At 35.9% G+C, this 25,751-nt stretch overlaps 1 protein-coding gene and 1 long non-coding RNA gene across 38 annotated transcripts in view; one reads left to right on the top strand and one right to left on the bottom strand.

The window, feature by feature from the left end:
- Nucleotides 1-18,684, top strand: part of CRMP (Collapsin Response Mediator Protein) — a 189,679-nt gene extending 170,995 nt beyond the window's left edge. For 12 of the 37 annotated variants that reach the window (XM_067096534.1, XM_067096535.1, XM_067096553.1 and 9 more), the window contains 5 exons: nucleotides 1,088-1,313; nucleotides 1,955-2,065; nucleotides 2,212-2,385; nucleotides 2,529-2,685; nucleotides 16,693-18,684. In XM_067096534.1, coding sequence (XP_066952635.1) covers nucleotides 1,088-1,313; nucleotides 1,955-2,065; nucleotides 2,212-2,385; nucleotides 2,529-2,685; nucleotides 16,693-16,781 — 757 coding nt within the window. In that variant the 3' untranslated portion in view covers nucleotides 16,782-18,684. Of the gene's footprint in view, nucleotides 1-1,087; nucleotides 1,314-1,954; nucleotides 2,066-2,211; nucleotides 2,386-2,528; nucleotides 2,736-6,928; nucleotides 7,038-16,692 lie in introns of those variants that run through there. The other 25 variants (XM_067096532.1, XM_067096533.1, XM_067096541.1 and 22 more) reach the window with 3 other exon arrangements.
- Nucleotides 10,705-24,743, bottom strand: LOC136834237 (uncharacterized). Its single transcript, XR_010851698.1, has 4 exons — nucleotides 24,579-24,743; nucleotides 14,723-15,254; nucleotides 14,219-14,590; nucleotides 10,705-13,639 (listed from the first exon to the last, which is right to left on the bottom strand). It is a non-coding gene; the product is annotated as an uncharacterized lncRNA (long non-coding RNA).
- Nucleotides 24,744-25,751: the final 1,008 nt, after the last annotated feature.

The raw sequence follows: 25,751 nt of genomic DNA on the forward strand, positions 1-25,751 counted from the left end.
GTTGACTTCTCACGTTTTATTTCTGAAATGTGTGTTCTTTGGAACACGTTAGTGATTAGTTCATTCTTTAAGTAATATTAATTGCACTGTTATTTGCTACCTGAATTTTAATATCATAGGTGAGTTTTACACATCAGGAAGTATGTATTGAGTTGTATATAATTACTGGGAGTTAGTTGCAAATTTTGATGCATTCTACTCTCATCTGATCCTTTTTTGAGGACAAAAAATTACATTGATATTACATCCATTTGCCAAAGTGATTGTAAAACACAGGTACAGTACAAAATACTCTAATACGTAACAGCATAATGTTTCCCAGCCCGAGAAGAACCCTAAAAGAGTTCAGAGGTCTGGTTAAACAAATCATTTATAACTAACTAACAGCATAATGTTGAATAAATATATCACTGCAATGTGATGTGTGTGTTAGGCACTACTGTATTTATGAAAATAAGTACGAAGTACAGGAAAGTTTATTTCATGGGTTAGATATTTTCATACAGCATTGTCACAATTACCCCAAATCGTATCTACAAATGAATCAGTAATATTCAGAATGCGATGAAATAAATTTTATTTATCATTTTATTTTCATGCATGCAGGTGTTTGATGTTATGTAAATTATTTTGCTGAAGTCATTTAGTTGAAATTTGTTCAAATTTTTTTTTTACTTTTTTTTTTTTATTATTTTTAACTTCATTTTATCCTTAGCGCATTAATTGCCAAGTTAAAATTCAAAAGGTCTAAATTTCTTTAGTTATGCAAAATTACTTTTTTATCAATTTTTTTTATTCCTTGCATGATAAATCTGTATGACATCCTGTACAGTATAGTAAAGTAATGTCAATACACTGATATTATTAACGCTTTCATTAGCTGTGTGTTTGTTAAGGCTTTCATATGGTAAACTTTGTTATATTGTAGGCACAAGAAATGAAAGTTCAGTGAACAGAAACAGATTTTTGATAACCAGGTAATTTACTGGAAAAAGTACAGTATTTTCGCTATACAGTACTACTAAATTACTTGTCTTACATTTCTTTTTTATAAATGGTATGGCACAACAAAATTCATAATTTTCAGTGGAGATCTCCAAACAACTGGCACAGACAATTGCACCTTCTCTGCGGCACAAAAAGCTCTGGGAAAGGATGACTTCACCAAGATTCCTAATGGAGTAAATGGAGTTGAAGACCGCATGTCCGTCATTTGGGAAAAGGGAGTGGTCTCTGGAAAAATGGACCCATGCAGATTTGTGGCTGTGACTTCAACTAATGCTGCAAAGATTTTCAATATCTATCCCAAGAAGGTAAGTGTATCACCTGTGAAAGTTGCTGTGCATGAAATCTATAGTATGCAAGTGTTTTGCCTTTATATATATAAATAATTACATTATGCATTGCATAATTGCCTTGTAAATTTCTCAGTCCTGTATTTGCATAATCATACTCAGTGAAGATAGTAATGCTGAAACGAAAAGTTTTATGTCCTACATACATGAAGCTGTGATAAATCTGTGTCCTTATATTTCTAACTATATAAAAGCAAGTAAGCTGGCAAAAGCAAATACCATGTAGTTAAGATTTTTAAGTAATTACAAGGAAGAGGGTACCATTTGTGAATGCTCTCAAAACAAGTACAGTAATTCTTTGAAAAGGCATGTCTTTTAATTTGTATTCTTAAACAGTAAAACTGTCATTGGCCATTCTTCATTTTTTTTTTTCTGATCAACCTTCCATCATAGGGCTTACATGAAGAGGGAGTGATATTTTTTTCAAGTAGGATTTCAAAGCAAGGGAATCATTTTTATTGAAAGAAAAATGCTGTTTCTATTTTCCTCGGCCTAAATCGACCATTTTCTAGTTACTGTACTTGAACAAAGATTGTATGTAAGAAACTGCATAGTTTATCAGCCATGCAGAGCAAATTATTCCTTTCTTTATTCTTCAGGGACGAATTGCAGTTGGTTCAGATGCTGACATTGTTGTATGGAATCCTCATGCAACACGTGTTATTTCTGCCAAAACACATCATCAGGCTGTTGATTTCAATATATTTGAGGTAAAGTATGTGACAGTATTAACGGTTATGGCACCAGTGAGTAGATTCTCCTGGATTGATATCTTGTTTTGTGTTTACGAGAATTAGGGTTATTCAACTCCCTTGAAGAGCTTAAGGAGTAATTTTCAATAATTTCACACTTCTAGGGTATGGAAGTTCATGGCATTGCCGAATTTGTTGTATGTCATGGTCGTGTTGTGGTAGAAGAAGGGGAGGTTCGTGCGATTTCTGGCATGGGCAAGTATGTCCCAACTCCAGTATTCAATCCTCATGTATATGGAAGATTAGAAGAAAGAGAAAGAGCTAACGCTCCGTGCAAGGTAATATATTTGAATTGTTTCCGTATACAGTCTGCATTGTACATGTACAGTATTTGAAGGAGTGTTGTTTAAATACCAGTAGTGAAATAATTCTACTTTGACATTTCAAGTTTTTCCAGTCATAAAGACTTGACATCTTTCAGGTTGAACGTGCTCCTTACGAAGGTCCAGTTGCCCAGCTGAATGGTCAAGGAATGCAAGAAGGAGGTATCATCCCAGTTCAACAGGAGACTTTCTACACTCGAGGTCCGACTAGAAGTGGAGGAGTCAACCTCCATGATTCAAGCTTCCACGTGTCGGGTTAGCCTGCAACCTCAACTAACATCATCATGGTTTAGAAATGTGGTGCTGTCAGTAATATATAAATTTTTATTATTGGGATTTAAGCCATTGGTTAAATTTACTATAAATTTTGAAATTCAATGCATTTTTTATCACTGGCCAATGCCTGCCTTTCGAAGAAAATCCTAATCATTCTGGTAAAAGATTAGGTTTACACTTAGAAGTATGCATCATGAATATTCTAAAAAGAGAATCCCTTAATTACTGTAGCCCAATCTTCCTATTTAATATTCTCTTCTTTACTAAAGATACCAGAAGTCAGTAATTTACAGTATTTTTTAATAAGTATGTGGCTGATTAAAATTTACTCTTAAAATACTTTATTTTAAATATTCACAGTACCTTTCATGGTCTAGATACAGCTTGATTTCAAAATTACCACCCCTGTATCTCAAATTCTCATATTTAACTGCATTGGGTATCACAAATAGAGCTTAACTATTATAAATCTTGAAATTGTCATTGCTGAATCTGAAAGTTATTTGAAAAATGCTTGTAGAAAGTTTAAAATAGCATTGCTGTATTGCAAATTTTGCTTTTTCAAAGGTATTTAGTCTGATATGAAAGCCACATTAGTCTCAAATTGCCTTTCTTACCACATAGTGCCCATGTACAAAATTTCAGTTACGAAAAGGCTAAAATCCCATTCATTCCTTTATCAAAAAGAGATGAATTTCATCAAAAGAGATGAATGTTTAGTAAATAGCACCAGGTTTTTAAATCCTCTTCCATCCATTCCTTTTCATTTATGTTACTGGCCCCTAAGTATTCTTAATGGTATCCCAATTAGCATTCTCATTAGATTGTGTATACTATACTACAAGGAAAACTTTCATCTACTCAGGAAAACAGTATCATCTGTTATCTCCCTGTAATCTAACCGGAAGTTCTGTTTGTCACCCTTTTTCTGGTGGAAGGCGGCTTTCTCGCTCAAATGGCAAATACCCTGAACCAAAAACCCTTGAATATTCAAATTGAGAAATGTGCTAAAGCTCTTCTTTATGATTTACCTTGCATATGGTCCTCACTTATCTTAAATCCAGGAAGATTGGCACTTAACAGTAGTATTAAGGAGCTAGAGTCTGAACCACTGTCATAATGTCTTGTTAGTGACAGTTTAATCAAACTTTTGATTTATTCAAACATAAACTATAAATTTCATAATTTAAACTTCGCATCTTTTACTGCTGCTTACAACTATAATTGTGAGGATTAGGTAAGAAAAATCAGTATTTTTGTTAAGTGAGGAATATTGTTTAGGGGTTAATGCAAAAACACACACACACACATTCTCTCTCTCTTCCACTGAGAACTGGCTGACCATCCAAATGAATCTTAAGAAGCAAGAAAATTGTTTTGAAATGGAGCTTCTCAAACTTTAGAAATGTCACATCATCTTAGGTACACCGGTTACATCATCTTAGGTACACTGGTTCTGGATGCTAGCATTTCATGGGGAGATGCGATTAGTGGTTATAATAGATAAGTGAGGATTATCGCACTGACTAAAAATCAGCAAGAAAGAGTTTATGGTTCCAAGATTATATGGTTGTTTATGGTTACCATTTTGTTTACTTTATAAGTATGAATTGTTTTCCTTTGCACCTGGTTTATATACTAGAAGAGCTAAGTGCGTAGTTTAACATGAGAAATAAGTACGTAGAACAGTACAGCACATATTTTTGTAAGTTGTTCTGGTTTTACCCCACCAGAATTCTTTCTTCCCCCATGTTCCCTCCAAGTTCATACAAACATTGAAGCAGGAAAACAAAAACTGATATAAAAAGCAGTTTCCACACAATTTTATGAAATTACTTGATAATTTTGCTTCTCAAGTTTCCCTTTAGACTAATTTCATATTCATCCATTTTACAGATATAAATTAGCATTACATTTTCCTACATTAGTTTAGGAACAAAATTTCCAGCAAATCTTATCAACACAGCCTTTTTTTTTTTTTTTTTTTTAATATTTTCTATTTTACTCGAATTTCTTGCATTCTTGTGTTAATCTTTCATCTTCTGCAGGAACTCAGGTACATGAGTAAGTAAATGTTTTACTGTACTTCAGCAAAGTTTCTTTTGATTGTAGAAACACTGTAGGTGGAAAATATCACAAAAAACAACCCAGAAATGGCTCAGACTTTATGCACTCTTGCAATAAAGCTGCTGTGAAATTGTCACTGCAACATAACAAAACTAATTGCACAATACTTGGATGATATAGCGTATTTATAAAGAAGCATATATTTACCTATTTCCATTACCAGCAGAAGGCGAACTTACGATGTCAGTGCCTTGCAGATGTCTACAATATTTTTCTTGCCAGTTGCATGCTAGAATGACAATCGTCAGATACTCATTCTAGGAAACAAATTCTAACCAAAGGTAATGAGATATGAAGCATGAGCGCTCTACTTATGGATTCCTGTAACTCTTACAAGAAGTTTGCAACACCATGTTACAGAAGGTTTTGGTCATGTCGGTATAAAAGAATATGATGCTGCTATCTTTCGTGCACTATTCTAATGATAAGGATATCCCATTTCATAATTAATTCTTGCTTAATTTCAACCAAAAGTTCCAAATAGACTTGGCAATCTCTCGAGTTAATCATTTTCATGCCAAGAACCGAGTTGTTATACTTCAGGAAAATGAAACCAGTGGCTGCATGATAACCACATCCTGACCAGCAAGTACACCAACTTTTGTAGTATACTGTAATTTGATTATCATCTGTTACCTGTAGTTGCTTTTGAAATACAAAATGCATCCTAGAAATTAAAGTTGAAATGAAACACTTCATGAGATATCGTAGACGATGTTATACCCGATACTGTAATTTATTAGTAGATACAATAGTAGGATTACCAGATTACACAGGCAACAAACCTGAGTGGCACATACAGTATTGTATTGGCTTTCTTAGATACAGTATTTGGAATTACAGTACATTGGCGCACTTCTAGCTAGAACATTGCAATCATGTTAATAAACATTGGAACAATCTTCATAAAACTAACTTTGAAATTTAAAGAACAGAAAGTCACATTTTATCTTCAAAAACATTGTTGGACTGGAATGTGAATTTATACACTACTTAGCAAAATATTATGAGATATGCAAAATATTATGAGAGATGTGTGATAATCATATAGAACAATTTAGTGTAGCCAGATCATATATTGCTTTTGTGCATTGAAACATGGGAAAGAAGATGACAAAATTTTTATAATTATCAAGAACTCCCTTAACAATATGTGTCTTTCATTGGTGTACGTGAAGTTAGTATTCAAACTAGGTTACTAATTGTATAATCTTTTTTAAATTATTTGAGTGTAATTCAAAAAGCAGAGTAAAAGTAAAAGGTAAGAATGATATGCGGATGTTACCTAAGAACAAATATTCCCATAATTTGCAGTAAAGAAATTTGCCAAAAATAAATAAGTATGGTTTTTTTTTTCCAAAGTGCAAAACTACAATAAATTGCCTTTCTAATAACATGGCATTTATGTAAGCAGTTGTAAAGGAAAGCATATTATAGTATTGTAGTTTCTGACAAAATGGGTACACTTTCATATACATATACAGTACAGTATATTAAAAATCAGTTTCATTCATTATGCTGGTAATTGTTTAATTCATAGCATGAGAGCAAGACTGTGAATCATTTTTATCTTTAGCTAATTTTTTACCCACATTTAACATTCATCTATTACATATAAGTACATAAATACAATATAACTGGACAATGATTTAAATTTTGCTGTCATTTTGGATGGCATGGTTATACTTGTAATATTAGTAACAGTTGACCAAATGAGTAGAGGTCTCATCTCATCATAGCCTGTAAAGCCAAGCAAGAAATTACAAATAGACATCTGCAAGAATTCTTATTGGTTAAATGAAGTTAGTTGAAAACTTAAATGACTAAATTTCCGTTTACTTGTATTAACCTCTTATAGAAATGTGAATTTTTTGTTTTATCTAGTAAACTTACTAATGTATTTAACTGTTTGGAAGTACACCATAAATAATTTTGAGTGGAAAAAATATCCACAGACGATATTCATATGGTCTTCTAGTTTGAAACATTTTAAAGTGAGAAAGTTTCATGTTTAAAAGACTTAGCAAGGTAGCTTGCATATGAGTGATAAGAGAATTACTGCATTTAAGACTGAGTCAGCATATGGATGTTATAGGTCGGCAGAGGGATGATGATCTCTTACCGCGAACAAGTATCAAGCTTGTGACTTCCCCCAACAGTAGCAGTTCTCTTCTGGGTACCTTCTGGTGACTCACTTGCTAAGGCAAAACTTTGAGGAGCAGTGTAGAAATCTTGCTTTTTCACAGCCAAAAAACAAAACAAATATAACAGTAATCATTAGTTGACTATGCTGAAACACCATAAAATGCTTCTGATAAACGTGCACAGGTATTTAGGTATACTAGCACTTCTCATTCGTGCTTCCTGAGAAGGAATTAAAAGGATGAAAACTCCATGACACAGAGTTCACAAGATATGAAATTTTCCTTCAGACTGAGGGAAAAATGCCAAATAAATAAGAATCTAAGTAAAATGTAGACATTTTGCACTTAGAAATCTAAATTCTGTTTATAATAGAGCTAAGGGAAAACTGAAGTTAATTATCAAGTAGTTTTGTGGTTTATTTTTTGTAGTTATTTTGCATGTTTTGATTTGGAATGGGTATACATGTGCAAAAATTAAAATATATGTCAGTATTGTACAGTACTACGAAAGCATGACACAAAAGTAGTGCTGCTTGTCAATCATTAGAAGTTGATTTGCTTGATCATTGCATGTCTTACCATTGTGCTTCATGTCATTCATGCTTGCAGACTAACTTGATATTTGCTTAGAACCTTAAAGCTTTTTTTATTCAGTGCTATAAGTTACACATTTTAAAGCCTCCTAGATAGATAACATATTTATGACAAAATGAGAAGCCTAGACATAAGTTTTCATTTTACAAATGGATTTATCATTACCTTTAATATCAATATAACTTGTGAGACTTAATTTTAAATGCACATGCTGGGCTGTATATAAGTATGATTATTTGAATCATATACTGACATTGCAAAATACATCCCTATGTAAGGATTGACAAAGCCAAATTTCCTTGGGCAGAGATTTACTGCCCTGTTCCCTAAAGAGAGACCTTTTCTGAAAGAGAAACTCATATATATCTAAAGGTTAGTTCTGGTGCACTTATTGTGGGATCTAATTAAATTTGAGTTTGAAGGTTTAATAATATAGAACAATAATCTGGAGAGAAAGAATGTGAGAGTGATTCTTTCCCATTGCACGAGGGATGCAAAACCAGATTGACCGATCGTAACATAAATTTGTCTAAATATATAGTGGATTGAAAATTACTCATCCAGGGTCCAGTTGTGCAGCAAGTGTTATATGAATATATGCTTCCATTACATATGATATAATCAACAGCTTAGCTATAAAAGAATATTTGTAAATGCCATCACTGCATTAGAGATGGAGACTAGTGAGGGAAATACTAAATGAGGTAGTGGGTTGTACGCAATACTGGTTAGTGTATAAAGCAAAAAGAGATGCACGTATTTACATACAAATCTCTTCTCCTCCATCGCATTTACCTAAAGGGTGAAGTAGATAGCAGCAGATCTTTTCCTTGCCATTTCCGTAGAAATTAACCAAAGCTGTGGAACAGTACTAGGTATTTTAGCTATTATCAACAAAGGGATAATTATTTTTCAGAAACGCATAAAATTTATATTTCAGTATGAAGCATATTGAAGAACTGTTCAATGCCCACATATGAAGCACATTCATAACTCACTTCTGTTGCTAATATGAAGCATAGCATTCCATGCTTCTAGAGTTATTATTGAATCTATAGAAAATAAAGACAAGGTGCCCAAAAAAGGTACATGTCGGTCTTGACCAAATCAGTTTAAAACTTGCAACATGAGTAAAAATAAACTGAAATTTCTAAACAAGTGTCAGGCCTACTGAACCCTTATGCACTAAAGGCTGCAGTTTTAAATCAAAGTAAAATGACTTGCATAATCAATAATCACTTAGTTCTAATAACTTGCTCTGTTAAACTTTCAGGTCTCATTGTATGCAACTGCTGAATGCACCAGACCACCATTATATTTGTGTCAAAATTCTACCATTTCTCCAAGTCTAAAGTTCTGTTTACATTACCCATAACTTACCTATGGATGTAAATGCTTTCCTTCCCCAAGAGGCAGATTAGTTTAAGTTACAAAATTCTCTTTTCCTGGGACGCAAAAATCTTTTTCCGTTACAAGTTATCCATGACAAAAGAACATTTGTGGTCAGTTCAGATGTCTTTTTTTTTTTGTTCTTGCAACATTTTTGCCACATCTGTCATTGTCTTGAGAGTAATGCCATTTCAATGTGTATGAAATTCTGTGACAGTGCTCAATGTGCTTAAGTCTGTGGGCTTTTAATTGATAGTACTGCTTTTAGAAATAAAAATATTACTAAAGAGTACAGCACTGAATGTCACAGTAGTTGCTTTGTTCTGGTTTGCTAAGATTTTGGTTTGCCTGATCATGCATTTGTAATAGTTCCATCTCAACCCTATTAATCATACGCTGAACATGTCTGTACAGCATTCATGTCCTTAATGCTCCAGGGCTCATAGTCTTGTGTGTTAGACAGAAGGTATTTCACTATGCATGCGTATCTGGGTCCTCGGGTATATCTCGGTAACCTTTCTCATTTTTTGTGAGCTGCAGTTGTTAGCAGCACTGTCCACTGTTTCCGAGGTGTTTACTTTACAGAGGATTACTATTTAATTGCTTATTAACTCAGTCCAGCTTTTCTCATAAATATAACTTATTTCAGGCCACTTTTATTATTATACAAGTAAATGAGAGAACAAGAAGGTTTTCATTTAATAGGTATTGATTGATCAGTTCCCAGTGTTGTCTTTTTGGATCACTGGCTTTGTAAGGTGCAGCTGTTTTCTGGTTAACTTTCGATTCCCCTAGAGTTTAGATTTTATGCAGTGTTTGCTTCATTCCAGTCTGTAATTCCAGTATTTTATACATAACTTCATCATTTAACATTGGTGAAGGTTTTTAAGCTGAGCTCTATGGCAAATGAGTTGTCCACTAGTTAATGCTTAAAGGTGTTCTTGTTTGTACAGACCACACTGTTTTCTATTTTGTTTACCATACTCCACCATGGAAGTGTACTGTATTTTACCTCTCAGCATTTTTTGGAGGTTTCAGTCATTTGAATACTTTTTGTACAATGTATTATTGGGACTGTACCTCTTGGGATTAATGGTCTATTTTGTTATCTGAAAATAGCTGTTTTGTTTCCTTGCATTGAATCAATGTTACCAGTTGTCTGTTGCTGCCCATAATTGTGCCTAATTTTACTTCATAGTGATTTATGTTAATGTTCTGTGTACTACCAAATTTTGCTATTCATCAGCATGCCTCTCAAGGCCTACCAGGTAAACCCTATCATGCACGTCAAGAGGACTTCACCTCCTCTATGAAGCATTTGTTCAGCCAATATGTTCATGTCGCTCCTTAAATGTGAGCTGTGCCATGAGTGGCCATGCAACTGGTTGTTCCACCATGGGCAAAAGAGGCTGCTCGATATGTAATGTGGTCAAAAAGTATTGCATCAGACAATGTGCATGGATATGTAATATGGTCAAGAAGTAGCGTCGGACAATCTTCTTTGTCCACTATAGTCTTCGGTCTTAAGGTCAGAAAAGGTTTTCGTCATCTTTGCTAGTCATGAAGGTATGCTAGTCTTACAGTGATTTCTCAGTCCAGTCCTTGCTCATTTGCTTTGCCCAGTGACTGGGCTGCTACTACTAACTGACCCCTAATATGTCTCTTCATATCTATGGTGATTTTGTGAAGGACGGTGAAGCAAAACAAGAAAGAACCCCATAAAGTCAAGAGCACTCTCTACTTGTTTCTTTTATTAAATTTTTTTTTTCAGATACTTGGCACTGCCAGTCTGCCTTTACTATTTTTTGTTAGAGACATAAATAGTTAAGATTTTCATTTTTTCATATTTGCAAGTCATGGCAGGCTGTTTTACCTCTTGGATAACAAGTTGGGGACTGATTATCTTCCTTGTCATTATAACTCTTCTTCGCCTCTCACTCATGGCACTGTAGACATGTAGACTTTCAAGACTGCCGGTAATATGCCTCATGTAAGTGCTCAGTACTTTCTTTCCTAACCTGAAGGACTGACCCGATACATAAGGCTTTGTTCCAGACTCATTAGTACCCAAATCCTCTACTGGACCCTGCAGGCATAGACAGACAATGAGACATGCGGCACCTTGACCTCCAACCTAAACAGTGATTATAGTAATGGGGACTTTTAGCCCCGTGAATCTCATTGCCTCGTACATTTTACACAAAAATTGAGGAAGATAATGGAGACATGCTAGGGGATCCAAATAGTACACATTTAGTTACTCTACCTTCCTCCCTCTGGAATACATGACTGTCAACCTTGGAACATTCAGGGCATGAATGTAGACATAGACTGTATAGTACTGTATATGATTAATTGGTTGGTATGAAAAAACTTTTAGTTTCTATCAATATATATCAGTACCATGTCAAGTTTAGCATAATATCCAATGTTTCCTTACACAGTATTGTATATGTGCTGTTATCTATAGCAAAGGTTGACCTGTAACCACTCAAAATATTTCAGTAGATTTTTGTGTGATTGGTCAAATCCAAACTACTTGAAGCTACTGACCAATGCTCACTTGCACTGTCTTAAAATGCACACTTCAGGAGTCTTGGACCACTTTTCACATGAACCTTCTGTCCATGTGTGCATGATCCAGAGATCGTGTATGTGTACATAGGGAGACCAAGACAAACCAGACACTGCCTGACTTTCTGCACAATCATGCACACAGAGATCATCACAATATCCAGTGGATATGTAAAAGGGATCGTGCATGTATACAATGGCAGTCTTGGATGAACCAGGCACTACCTAAAGGCCCACAAAATCTCACACACTTTGTCTCACTACCCAGCACTAAACAAGAAGGTAGCACCAACTCCTAGCAGAATCACAAGAAGGGAAAGAATCCAGGACAATCCTCACAGAAGGAGATGGTTCACAAGCACACTCAAAGGAATCAGTATAAACCCTGCCAATGGCAAACATCACACCTGCAGGGGTAGCAAATGCCCTTCCCAAAACCTAAAAAAAAAAAGGCGGCACTTCTCACTTGCATCTGACTGAACTAAATGTGAAAGGGCTTCTGAGACCTCTATTCTTCCAACAGAAGAATGAGTAGAAGACAAAGAGGAAAAGCTAAGTGGCAAAGATGATATATTCTTGTGTTTCGTCACCGTATTCTGTCCATGAGTCTTACTCTTCTTCATAACATTGGAGGAGTATGGCCTGAGCTCAATACCACATGGAGTTGTCTCTGCTCGCAAGAAGACCAGTACAGGAGGCTTAACAGTGTTGACTTCTCTAATGTAAACTGCACTGAAAGGCAAGTTGCTTGCAATACCAAGGGACTGAAATGTCTTGCCTTACTCTAGCAAAGTCATCAGCACACCAGAGGTGGGCAGTGGCAAACCACGAACATGTGCATCATTCTTACCTGGAAAGAGCTCAGCCTGCTCACCATGGTTGGCACTGTTAGACTGGTTGTCTACCCTCCCATGTGTACCTACCACCCTTAGTGAACCAGAGGAGAACAAACAGAAGGTAGGGTGAAAGACAGGGCAGTCTGGGAGGAAGGAACTAATGAAGTTCACTTGCCTTCCTTCTGCTGCTGCCAACCTCTCCACTGTGAGGGGTGAACCGTCAACACTTAACACTTGCAGGGCTTGCCACTGCTGAAAACCAGAACTGGTTAAACCAATAATGCCAAAGACAAAGTGGCCAAACACTATCTCACATACTGTACACCTTTTTTGGTTCACTTTTCTTGTTCACATCTATGTTGAACCAATAAACATCATACATAGAAAGAGATGAAGTTTCAAAGTTTTAACTTGAGAATGAGCGCAGTACAGCTAGAATCTTACCTGCAGTAAAGAAAAAGGTATTATCTTAAGAGCAAGTATGCAGGACTTTCCCCAACTAAACCACCTGCCTCTAATTAACCACCTTCTTAAGAGGTTTCAGTGACCATTCCAGCTCATCCTGAGGAATACTCGTACATGAAAGTCCATGGTTTGTATTTTTTGGGAACAATTCATAACGGAAGACATTCAAGAAATGTAAATTTTAGCAGAAACTCTTTATAATGTTATTTGTATTAAATTTTAAACAAAAAATTGCAGAATAATGTGGATAACAGTTGATTCTGGCTATCAGCAAAGTACTGTCCCTCTTCCATTACAAAGGATGAATTTTATAAACTGAAAGAAAAATGTTGGCAAAGAATTAACTATTTAAATAGCTCTGAAAAAGTGTCAACTAACGATACTGAAAATCCCCACTTACAAGCAATTTAAAGATAAAATAAGGGGCATAAGCAAATGGAAGTATTAATTGACCAGTAAGGTCAAAAATAAATAAAATGCTTACACTTCTTTTAAGTAAAATTTACAACTTTTCAATATAGAAATTTATATCTACAGTTCCAAAGCAAATTACAGACTTGATATTATAAAAAACATATTGAAGGAACCCACCAACCACTTAATCTCTCTATTACTTGGAATACCTTAATTCTCCATGGCAAATAAGAAGATATATACAGTATATAGCTATTGCTTATTAAAAAATATAGTTTGTCATCAAGTATTAGTATGATGGAAAGAGATGAATTTCTTCAGAGCAGAAACTTATCTCTTCACTGGCCCATTGCTGACATCAGGTTTTGTTGCTTTTTCTCAGGTTAATTCCTGAAATATATAAGACTTTTTTTATGTTTTGATCTATGTCAGTTTGTGATGACTCATAATATGGGTATATTAATATGTATACAGTAATAAATGAATACCAACAATTTCAGTGCTTATTTAAGAACATTATTTGGCTCTTCAAAATTTGTAAAAACTGTAATGTACTTTACACTGTGCTACATAACCATCCAGTGCTATTTTATTTTAACTGTATACCAACATCAGTTCAAGACATTTAAGATCATGTAAATGGTCGTAAGGTGGACTGTCAATAATTAGGGCTAAACCAGTTCCCTGAACGACAACATAGAGACTCCATGCACCAGTTGCAAAAGTTCAGGAAGAAAGCTAGTGAATTAAAAAAAAAAGATAGAGAATAGGAAAGGGTCAAAGGAAAAAAATGTCAGGCAGGCAAATAATTTCTTTGCCTCCAGAATCCTGTAAAGCCACAGTGCATGGATCACAGATGCTGGACTACTGGTGGAAATGTTTGAATGAATTCTCTTCTTGCAGTTAAGGCATCCCTGAACCATGCAGTTATGATGCAAGATAACCTCCCAATTATTAACCAGTGCATACTTATTTTAAACCCTGCAAGGATGCCCTGCAGGTGATGTCTGCCACCATAGAAGTTTCAACCCTTTTCTCTGCTGACCTCTCCTTGTGTTACATGCTTCTGCTTGATACCCATTAACTCTTTAGTCAGGGGTTCAGTGCATCTCTCATGCAGTTGGGCAACATTCTCCTAACCCAAACTCATGCAACAGCCTGTTAATGTCCCTGGACCACTGCCTCATCATTTGCCCTTGGAGGTAGAGACTATACTTAGTCCACTGAGTGGATGTGAGACATGCCATTTGAAGGCATGAGGAACACCTCAGTGTTGTCACACCAGTGTCTTCCACTGTCTTCAGATGACTTGGAGCATTATCTGTGAGAAGAATCTGTTATCTGGGAAGGAGGAAACATATAAGTTCCAAGAATGCAAAAAAAAAAAAAAACAAATCTTTTCAATACAGTAATCATCATTCTGGTATTGTCAAATGTGTGTGGATCAACTAATCTGACTGTATCATCACTTACCTGACTGGAATGTCATTCAGCTAGATAGACCATTTTCCAAACCAGAGGTGTATGTCTTGCATGTAGGCTAGTCTTACCGAGTGTGACACGTGTCCCAACCTCTGCTGCGTGTGTGGATTCTCCACTGGGAACTCGGCTGCCTCTGCTGTCCAAGACTTGTGTTTCCATTAACGTCTTGGTGACTGTTGACTGGCATTTCTGCCTCTGGTGTGCCACATCCCTGATATTCATACCATTTATGCCAAGTGTTCTTGATTGATTTAGTGTCCTCCTGACTTGATGTGGTGATCTGCATGCATCCCTCTCTCTGAATAACTGGATGCATTTCTCCTGTGTAGATATGTCTCCATGTGAATGCAAAGAAGGTATCTAAACATCTCTAGCATAACATGTGCGAAGGTCATGCAGCTGCTCCATTCTCACAAGATAATTCTTTGGTACAGCACTGTGCTTCATGAGCCAAACGTCCTCATTTACTTCTCACTGGTACCAGAAAGACTTTCTGGTCATCATGAATAGAGAATGAGATCCACTGTAATATAAAATACTAAGCTTTAATTCACTTACAGTTTCTCATTAAAATGAATTTGCTAAAAATATTAACCTGAAACACTGCACCTAACAACTACCACCTCAGAGGCTAACAACAATCTCAATATATGACAAACAACAAAAGGGCCAGGAATACAAGGTCACTACTAAAATGGAACTGTTATACTTGTGTCTAAGGAATCCAACGATAAATAAAATTCAAAACAATATGCATGGTCAGCAAACCACTTCTGATGTAAGCCCCACTACAGTGGAGACTAATGACATGAGTTGTGTCCACAAGTGTTTTAAAATCTCTACACACACACACACACAGTTATAAAAAAAAAAGTTTCTTGAGGGATTAAAGAAGCTGTTCTTGTAGGTTTAGGAAAATAATAATTTTATGATAAAATCAGTTTATTAAGTACTTACCTTCTATCATTAGCTTTATCTGCAGCTACTTGTGCAGTAGCCGCAGATAAAGCTACTGATAAAAGGGTAAGTTTTATATAAAAGATTATTACTCCAGCCCAATATATTTATGTAGCAACATCACGGAGATAACAAGTTCCAGCTATTAATTACTACATTATAGTTGTGTATACTCTAAAAAACACAGTTATTTCTGTAACTGCCTAAAATTTAAATGCACCACTTCCAGAAATCAGCACAGAATTGAATAGTTTAACACAACTGAGTCACGTCTCTAACCTTTCATATGGCTCACCCTCATGAAGGACTATCTAAAATGAGAGGTGAAACATGGAGCAAAGTAAAGGCAGAGAAGTTGGACAGCTAAATAGGGAAGCAAAGGGAATGGATGAAAAGTAAAAGCCAGAAAGCAATGCAGCATATAATCTAGAGTGTAAAAAAGACACATTATACAGTACAGTACATGGCACCCCCTAACAGGGAATAAATAGAAATAACTGTCCAATAAAGTAAACCATGAGATAGCTTTCCTAGGTTTTCTGCTTCACAACTGCCCTTTCTAAAGCAAAAGACTGTGGAGAATTAGGGCCCCTCCAGTAAAATTTCTCATACGTATAAAATATTAACTTGAAACACACTGTGATGGTTATTAAACTGAGAAACCACTGAGCTACCGAGTTTTGCTTCTGATATTTAGTTTTAATACTATTAAGTATAAATTAGATCATTCAGAAGTAACCTGGAAAATCTGCTCCATGAGATCTGAATAACATAATGAGGTTGCTCAAAATTATAAACTAGTTTTACTCTTTTTGTTGAAACTATTTGGTTTGCAGTAAAGTATACAAATATACTGTATTGTACAAATAATTTTTTTATTACTGCAGAAACTCTCAATCAAATATATATATATTACAAGAAAACTGAACTTTGATAAAATAAATTAGATTCAAATTTTGTACCTTCATATGCATGACTTTTTTTTTTTTTTTCTTCTATTCCAGGAGCCCAGGTTAATGATAAATCTCCTAAAAGACCATCCGTGAAAGTAAATAACCCACCAGGTGGTAGGTCTTCAGGCAGCTTCTGGTAACAATATTCAAGACATTCGGGAGTCAGTCTTCCTCTCCTTTGCTTAATCGAGCTAATGTAATATTTGAATGTTGCACTTACTAAGAACCTTGTGACATTGTGAGAATTAAAAAATTTATCCTCAAGTCCTAATTATAAAAAAAATCTGAAGCAAAAACAGAATAAAGACTATTCAACATGGCAATGTGCTTTTTAAGAAATGGTAATGTTACTTGCCTTATTAGCTGAGTTTGCATATTTTTATATTGTTACTATTTATAATGAATCTGATGATATGATAAGTGTAAAGTCACAGGATAGGGTAGAAGAGCTTTACACCATCGTTTTTGCCTCCAAGCAATTTCTACTGTCTAAGAGAATTTACATTATGTGATTATATTTCAGTAGTGAAAACTGGAAGGGAGATGAAGCTGCTAAGGTATATTCTGTACTACTGATTCTGGTGATCTTGCATATGCTAATTTCCACAAAATATTTTGTATAGTTTGAATTTGAATCGATACAGTGTATCCTAGAAACACAGTAGCGACCTGTAGATATGTATACAGTACAGTATAATAATTTCCGTTTGTTTGTCAAGCTTTGTAATTTTATATTCAAATTTCTCTTTACGAAAAAAAATTCATGCATTGCAATTCTGAATTCAAATCCTGCTGAAATGTAGTAATTAAGTCAAAATGGTGTTTGTTTAAAAAAAAAAAAACTGATTGCGTTATGTTTTTTGTGTGTATGAAGGCTTTGATATTGTCTGTTGCCTTAGGTCCCTTTTGTGAAAGCTCGCCATTTTTTTTTTATCACTGTTTTCAAATAAAAAGTGGACAACCAAGTACCATTTACAGTATACTGTACCTAAATTTCATGTTGCTTCAATTATTCTTCGATCCTTGATATATATTTTTAGGAATATAACCAACATCCTGCAGTTTTGATGATCAAATATATGACTACTGTCTAGATGAACCCTCACTAGGTAAACTTGGTCTAAGCCTATGCCCCTTGGATTAGTAATTGAACTGTGATTAATAAGCAATTCTGTGATGGTATTATAATGCCAGTGGACCAAGTTTAAAATAGCTGAGCTACGGCAATACACTAAGAATGAATAAACACTCTTGGTATGGTTTTCCTAAGTATTACTGTATCCATAAGAACTTCAATATCAATCCATTTTACCTGAGAATTTTGACAAGAAATACTGCATTTAATGGATGTTTCTCACAGAGAAGACAATACTTTACTTTAAATGGTTCCAGAATTTAAGTACAACTACTGCAACTCCAACAAATGGCTGTGTTGCTCAGTGCGATATCAGACTTGATAACTTTTTCCCACTAACTAGCACATTAGTGGGTGATACAGCACTCGTTCTGTACTGAAGGGAATTACATAGGGTGTTTTTACCATACTGTTTTCTGTAAAACAACTACTGTACTTGAAGACAGAGGATATTGTGATGTTGAAATACAGACTAACTAGTTTTTTATAGTTCATTATTCAATAAATTCTTCAGGTGTAACAGTGTGACCTAATACAAACGTGATATATTCCTCACTAATTTTATTCTTTTTTTGGTTGTTGTGAAAACTTTGTACTGTAATTCTAAAAGTATGGGTTACATGCTTGTCCACTTTTCACTGTCTGCACATAAACATAAAAAATGCCAACTTTCTCCATAATTCTCAAATTCATTGTATGGTAGTATGTAAAAGTCATCCTTTTGGGTATTGCAAATCACAAGTTCATAATCAACAATGTCATGCATCACACAAAATACATTTTTTCAAGAAAAAACTGTTTTGTTTATGTGTAGATTTTGTGTTTTATGTTTAAAGCTGCATGTTAGGTGCAAAGCCTTGCAGTTAAATTACATGATGTGCAGCATAAGACAATAAACTGACAAATTCTTCCTTCTTTATTTACCAGAAACATGTATCATCAAGAAACTAAAGAGGGGCCAATGAAAAGAGGACAGAATGCTAGTTACAGTTCTGAGGGGTGAATACTGAAAAAGCAAACTAAAGTTTTTTGTTTCATAAATACCAACATTTCATTTTGTCATCTGTATGGGAAAATACCGTAAACAATTGAAAAATTCTGTTACAAAAGTACAGTAAAACAAGAAGATAAGAAATGGAAAATCTAATCAGAAAAATAAGGCACAGTAATACCTGTACAATAGAGAGCATTTGCAAAAGATATACCGTACAACAGCTACCAGTAATTTCTTATTGCCTTTAGTCTAAACTAAACTAATTTGCATCTCACAATTTGCGAGATTCATCTAAAAATGCATCGTATCTAAAAAGGTAGCCTAGAAATGAACCATTACAATAATGTAGCTGGTAAGTACATTAAGGTGTTGCTGTACAATGATTTGCTTTTGCAATAAAAGTATTTTACATTAGGGCAATGGATATGCAGTGCACTATTTGGATTATCAGAAGGCATCTGACAAGGTGCCACAAAGATTCATGGCAGAAGTAATATTACGGTATCACACATGGCTAAACAACAGAAAACAATGCCATCAACAATGGAGCATTCTCTTGGCAAACAATGCCATCAACAATGGAGTATTCTCTTGGCAAAAGTCACAATTTGTGAGCCTCATGGTTTGGTTGTTGGTCCTTTGCTCTTTATTAAATGACTATGATTTCGGGCTGACTGGCAAAACACGCCAGTTTGCCAATAACAGAAATGGGTATCAATGCTGATTATGATATAGCAATAAAACAGTTAAAATAAACCACTAGAAAATAGGTAAAAGGTCAGTAAAATGGCAGGTGCCATTCAACTTTGAAAAATGCAGTCAAGCATGAGTTATGAAAATAGGAAAACCAGCAATAACTTGGCAAGGAGATAAGTATTGTCACAGTGGGAAAGATCTAGGAATCATTATCAATAGTGACTTATAACCTTCTAAGAAATTTAAGAGAAAGCCCAGATATTTTTAGGATATTATAAACATCAATTCAATGCACTTAGAAAAAAGAACTACTAACCTTACATAGTGCACAGGTTAGAGCCCACTTACAGTATGCTATCCGAACTCTACCATTCCAGATGAAGAAAACACAGATTAGAAGCAGTGCAAGTAAAGAACAACCATCACAATAGGACACCTTGGATAGCAAGAGGCTAGCATTCACAGAACTGTACTGACACTCTTCAAGTGCCAATTAAGAGGGTACAGTAGTTAAAAACATTTAAGACTCGAATGCTGTAGTTAAAAGACATCTATCTGCCTTAAGTAGTTACCAAACCAGTTACTCCAGAAACTTCTATTCATATAAGACAGCCTCATTATGGAAGAGATCAGTAGTTGAGGTGGTAAACAGATTACACAAGAAGACCAACACTCAAAACTACTTTTTGTTAAGGAGTCTCTCCAGATGAAATGGGACGTCTTCGTGGCACCTCCATCCATGTAAATCATACACTGTAGCTTTCTTACAGAATCCCTCATTTTCTTTATCTCATTATCCTTTTCTTTTACTGGCTTCTATGTTTTATCAGCCTGATGACAACAGAGACATACAATCGTTCTCTGCATTCAATGTGCAAAACCCCTTGAAGGGAACAACAAAACTGTTCATCCTACACTTACAGCACAGTTTATAAATTCTCTGACCCTTGCTTGATTAGTGTAATAGCTGGGAACTTGAGATTTCTGAACATCACACAAACAAATTTCCAATGCAAATAGACTCCCAACTTCCCAGGTTGCATCACATTATGCTGGCACACCAACAAAAAGTCTCCCAGTGTGCCACAGCTATCTACCGAACTGTGCAAGCTATCTTACGAGGCAATTTCTTGCCAGGCAGTCTCAGAATAGGTCACATTTTAATGAAACGTATCTACATTTCCTTCGTAGCCAAGCTCCTGAGGTCTTAAGGATGTCACCCCATATATAGCCTACCCACAGAAAGAACATTGGGATTTTAACTGCCCTAGACCCCAACTTGGCACAAAACTATGTCATCCTGGAGCAGTTGGGCCATAAGCACCTGTTAAAGGTCAGCTTAATGGGGCAATAAGTAACAATTACTGCATCCCATCACCATGGGTTCTCTGCATCCCATCTTTTCAAAACATCTGTTGGGGATGGTCAGTCATTATGTTAGCAGAATGGAATGGAATTTAAAATTCAGGCCAAAGGCCAAGTGCTGAGACCTGTTGAGATAATTTAGTGCTGAAAAGGAAATCAAGTAAAAAAAGGTTTTTAAGGTATGGCAGGAGGAAAGCCTCACAGCCGCACTAAGAAACAATTGTTAGGAGAGGTGGGAAAGCAAGATGGAAGAAAAAGAGAATATGAAAAGAGGTACAGTTGAAGAAATAAAAGGGTTGCAGCTAGAGGCCAAAGGGGCTCTGCAAAGAGCCTTTAGTAATGCCTACAATGCACCATGTGAGGCACTAACCGGACACCCCCACAGGAGCCATTATGTTGAAGACCTGCTCAATGTGGCAATAAAGTAGCACACTATTATTGCATCCCCATCAGCCTGGATTCACTGCATCCCTCCTTTTAAAAAGTTACATGTCCTAAAAGGAGTTACTGATTTAGAGGTTCCAAAATCTCTGTTCTGATGCATGAGATGGTCATAGTCCTTAAGTATAAAGATCTAGAAAGTTTATGAAGTATTCATACATTCATCTGTAAACAACCAAATTATTCTAATTACCCTTCATACTCAAAATGAAAATATTACTGTTATTCAACCACTGCTGATAATGAATTTGTGTTGCTAGAAATTAAATTGTATCACAAATGAAACTATTAAAATAAAATACAAGCATGTGTCCTCCTAAACAACTAGCAACGTGAAGCAAATGTCTAGTGCACATACAAAACACTTGAATACACTGGCACAAAAATTTCATATAATACAGACAGCACCCTACTTACAAACGAGTTATGTTCTGGATGATCATTTGTAAGTTGAAGTGTTTTTTAGTTGGTTACTGTACTCTTCATGCCTATTTAAGTACAGTATGACATAAAATCAATACAGTACTGTATGTTTTTTCATCCTAAACACAATACATTGTACATACAGTACTGTATGTACAGAATAGGGGCAAAAAACAAAATTTGAACTTATGGGTGGCAAAGATTACCAAACAAAAGTAAGTAGTAATCATAACCATACAGCACTCCGATCATTTGAGAAACTGCCTCAGGAACTAAAAGATGTCAAAACCTGTATATTTTAAAGAAACTAAAGGCACAGACCTTCTCCTCCCTCTTTTGTAACCATTTCCATTGCAAGGGGGACCTGCATGAACATTTCTCACAGGGTAATTTGGGGACACAGGACTTACCCCTGCAAGAAGAACAATACTAGTAGGGATTTATCAACACATTTAAAAAACCCAAACCAATTCTGGGCTGCAATGAGGAATACCTCTACACAATGGTGAAAGTTTATACTCCAGTAAATGGAAGTTAATGTATGAGGTCTAAGTTACCATCAGAGAGGGGTCAAAATTGAGCAAAAAGCCTGCACCTAGACTGGATGGGTATCTGTGTGTTATTTGAACCATGACGCACTGTCAGAGAGTGCCAGCTGGTCACCAACCATCAAGCAAGTACCCTACTCAGCAAACCAGAGCTAGAGAGAGAGAGAATCTGGGAAGAAAGAAGTAAAAAGATTCAACGGTATTAAAGGTGGAGTACTCCATTGGAATAAACGGTAAAACTATGGAACCACTCTCCACGCCTTATTAGCATGCAATAACATATCGGTTCTGAGGTTAATTACAGTCGACCGCCAAAAAATAATGGTAAATTCTTGATAAGCAACCAAAATACTATAGAAAAACTCAATTTCCAAGGTAATAAGCAGTGCAATGTTGTACTATAGTTCTACCATAGAAATTGGCCTAGTAAACATTTTCTGGCCTTTCTGCACAGCTGCCAATCTTCTCCATTGCTGAACTAACAATGGTGAAGGCAATAACTTTATTAATCTTACATGCAAAATCAACAGTAAAAAAATCTTCATATAGAAAAGATAACTTAACCTTTCCACTGATCAATGCCACTCCTAACCGAGTTGTGTGCAATGCTTTCGAGAAAATAAGGCTGAGATGAATATCTGTACTTCATTTTCATGATTTATAGTGCACTAGGTCAGGTTAGGATGGTGGAGGTCCAGGAGAAAGAAAGCTTTCCCTTCAGCCTAAGGAAACGTAGGGCCTTGTGCCGTAAGTTATACGGAAGGTAAGGATGGGCTGCATCCCTGTGATATACTCTTTCACCTACACTACTATAAGTCTGTAAGGAGTCTTGGGGTGTGTGTGTGTAGGGGGAAGGGGTTGGAAGAAAGCCCCCAGCCAGATGAAGACACAGTCAAAAACAACAACACTGATCATAAATGCATAAAACAAAATAGGAGTCCAGAAATAGGTCTATATGGTTTATATATTAGGCAATGAATTTAAAGATATTTCTACAAGAAAGCTCTCTTGTGTTAAGTAGCAGCCCCTTGGAGATGAACACAAAAGCAAAGAAAGGACAGTAAATTTCTCAAATTAGGTTATTTTGTTAAATTTATCAAATGATCTCGGTAGAACTATAGCATTCGGGTCGTTTTAGCTGTAAGCACGTTTACGTGCAAAATGGGCGCTGTGTTTAGTACCAGCCCCCTGGGGATGTACGTAAAACATGAAATAATAATGGTAAATACCATAAACATAACGGTAAATACCATAAACATAACGTCTTACATTGTTTTGGATGTTACGGCCTAAAGCGACTTACAGCTGAAACAACCAGGAACGGAACTATATAGTAGCTCCACAGCCACGACTGCCTTCTGACTTAACCTTTACTATGGTTTTTTGTTGCTAATTATGAATTTACCTTAAATTATTGGCGCTCGAGTGTAATTAACCTGTAATTAACCCCTGAAGTCCATCCAACCAGGGGTTTCCATATGCGATCTTCACAAGACAGAGCACAGGTACGTCTGTTTCGAACGGTTCATATCCCATACAGCAAGTGCAGTCACTTGTTAACGTATGGGTACCCAACCGGCCGCCAGGCCAGTACTAAACACGGCGAAGGAACATTCCATTTGGCCGACAACAAACAGATGCACCGCCAGTATCAGAACCCCTAAAAGTGTAGAAAAAACCAGTTGAAAAGGTAAAAACAGGCACGGAGCTAATATATAGAATTACCATGATCTCACCTGTACTGTATTGTATATGCTCTTTTCTATACTGTTCAGTCAAAAAATTTCATTAATATATGATATCTCCATACAAGGCTCTTCTGCAGAACTACTGATAACAGACTCCTACCACGGTCTGGTTCCTCCCACCAGTTGCCCTACTGGAATATTTACTGCCTTTTGATTAGGTTACGTTCATGATTATTAGCCTACAGTTTTTTGTTTATCTTTTTACTTTCATCCCACAAGGGAATGGTATAACACACAGCAACTATTTTGGACGTAACCTGGTAATTCCCGAACCAGGGTGGCGTCTTCAGTTTTACCGAACTTAAGCATCACAATAATTGCCCTTCATCGCAACCTGTGGCCTTGACCGACTTGGTCTAGCCTATCATTGAGATTTTACACCCATTTCACAACAGCAGGCCTACGACAGTAAGCCATTTATTTTTTAAGACTCTCTTGAAAATCATCGTGTATTATCAACATAACTTTTCTGAAGGCCATTTTATTATAAAAGAAACAATAAAATGATGGCAAGCTTACAATTGCCATTCCCTACTCTAAGCATGTCATTGAAGCGACAAGATAACACTAAACAGTTGCAGTCATACCTTTAATTAAATAAAGACCAGTGTCCGTGGACGCGTTGTCTACTGAATTACTTCATTATAAGAAGCATTAGCACGGGATCTTGCTTTTAGTGCTGTCAAGATTTGGCGTAGTTTACTGTGAAAACGATTTAAAGCCGGAACCACGTGACGTCATGTGTCAACATCGACTGCATCGCCATCTGTCGATTAGTTTTACAAAATCATTCAAGTTATCGTTATAATTTGTTAGTATTCATGTATAAACACAAAAGGAAATTGATAAGCTAGTTATCCCCTACCCCAAAACCAAATTAACAGTTTACTGAATGAAATTAATACAAAACACTTGAAAAGCTAGTACACAACTACTTGAGTACGTGATGGTCACCTTCTCTAGACCCTGCTGGGCGCTGGCTACAGGTGAAAGAAACTGCTTCCTCACTGTAACTTTTTCATGAAATGTGAGGTCTTCAAAGCTTATAGAAACAACAAAACACTAAATCCTTTGAAAGTTACTAAACTATCACCAACTTCCCTCTAGCCTAGGTTATAAGGCTTACCTTTTTCATTATAAACTGAGCCATAGTAATCAATTTAACCAGCCTGCGGTAATTAGGCTGGAGAGATCAGGAGTCAACAATTTAGCATTTCCAAACACTGGTCCCGTGATTCACATTTTTCCGAAGACTGAATTTATCAGTACACTTGACTTTACTCTAAATGAATTTCAAGCAGATCGCCAAACAGTAGCGTTCTTATGTATCCTATATATTCCATCATTCATATATTAAACTGCACAAAGTTCTACTTTATGTGCAGATCAAAAACCAACAAAACCACGAAGCTGCAGTGATACCTCCCAAGCATCCAGACACTATGATTGTCATTCCAAAGCCTAACTTGACTCTTAACAGTTCAAGAATTGACCATCTAACTTCCTCAGTTCATGACATAACGAAGTTGTAAGTCAAAGTTTATTGATATAAAATAATGAGCAATGTGCATTTTTCACTGAGAGTTCTGTGGGAAAACTAGCGTTCCAAATGGAATGTTAGAAGGTGAACGAGGCAACTTAAAGTGCCAATCTTTTACTTAGTGTTCAAAGATTTAACGCTTCAATCTGCTCTTGAGACGGCAACTGGAATTACAACTGTACTGGAATTGGATAGATTAATGGGGAAAACTATTCCTTGC

This window comes from Macrobrachium rosenbergii, chromosome 53, assembly GCF_040412425.1.
Source record: "Macrobrachium rosenbergii isolate ZJJX-2024 chromosome 53, ASM4041242v1, whole genome shotgun sequence".
NCBI lineage: Eukaryota > Metazoa > Arthropoda > Malacostraca > Decapoda > Palaemonidae > Macrobrachium > Macrobrachium rosenbergii.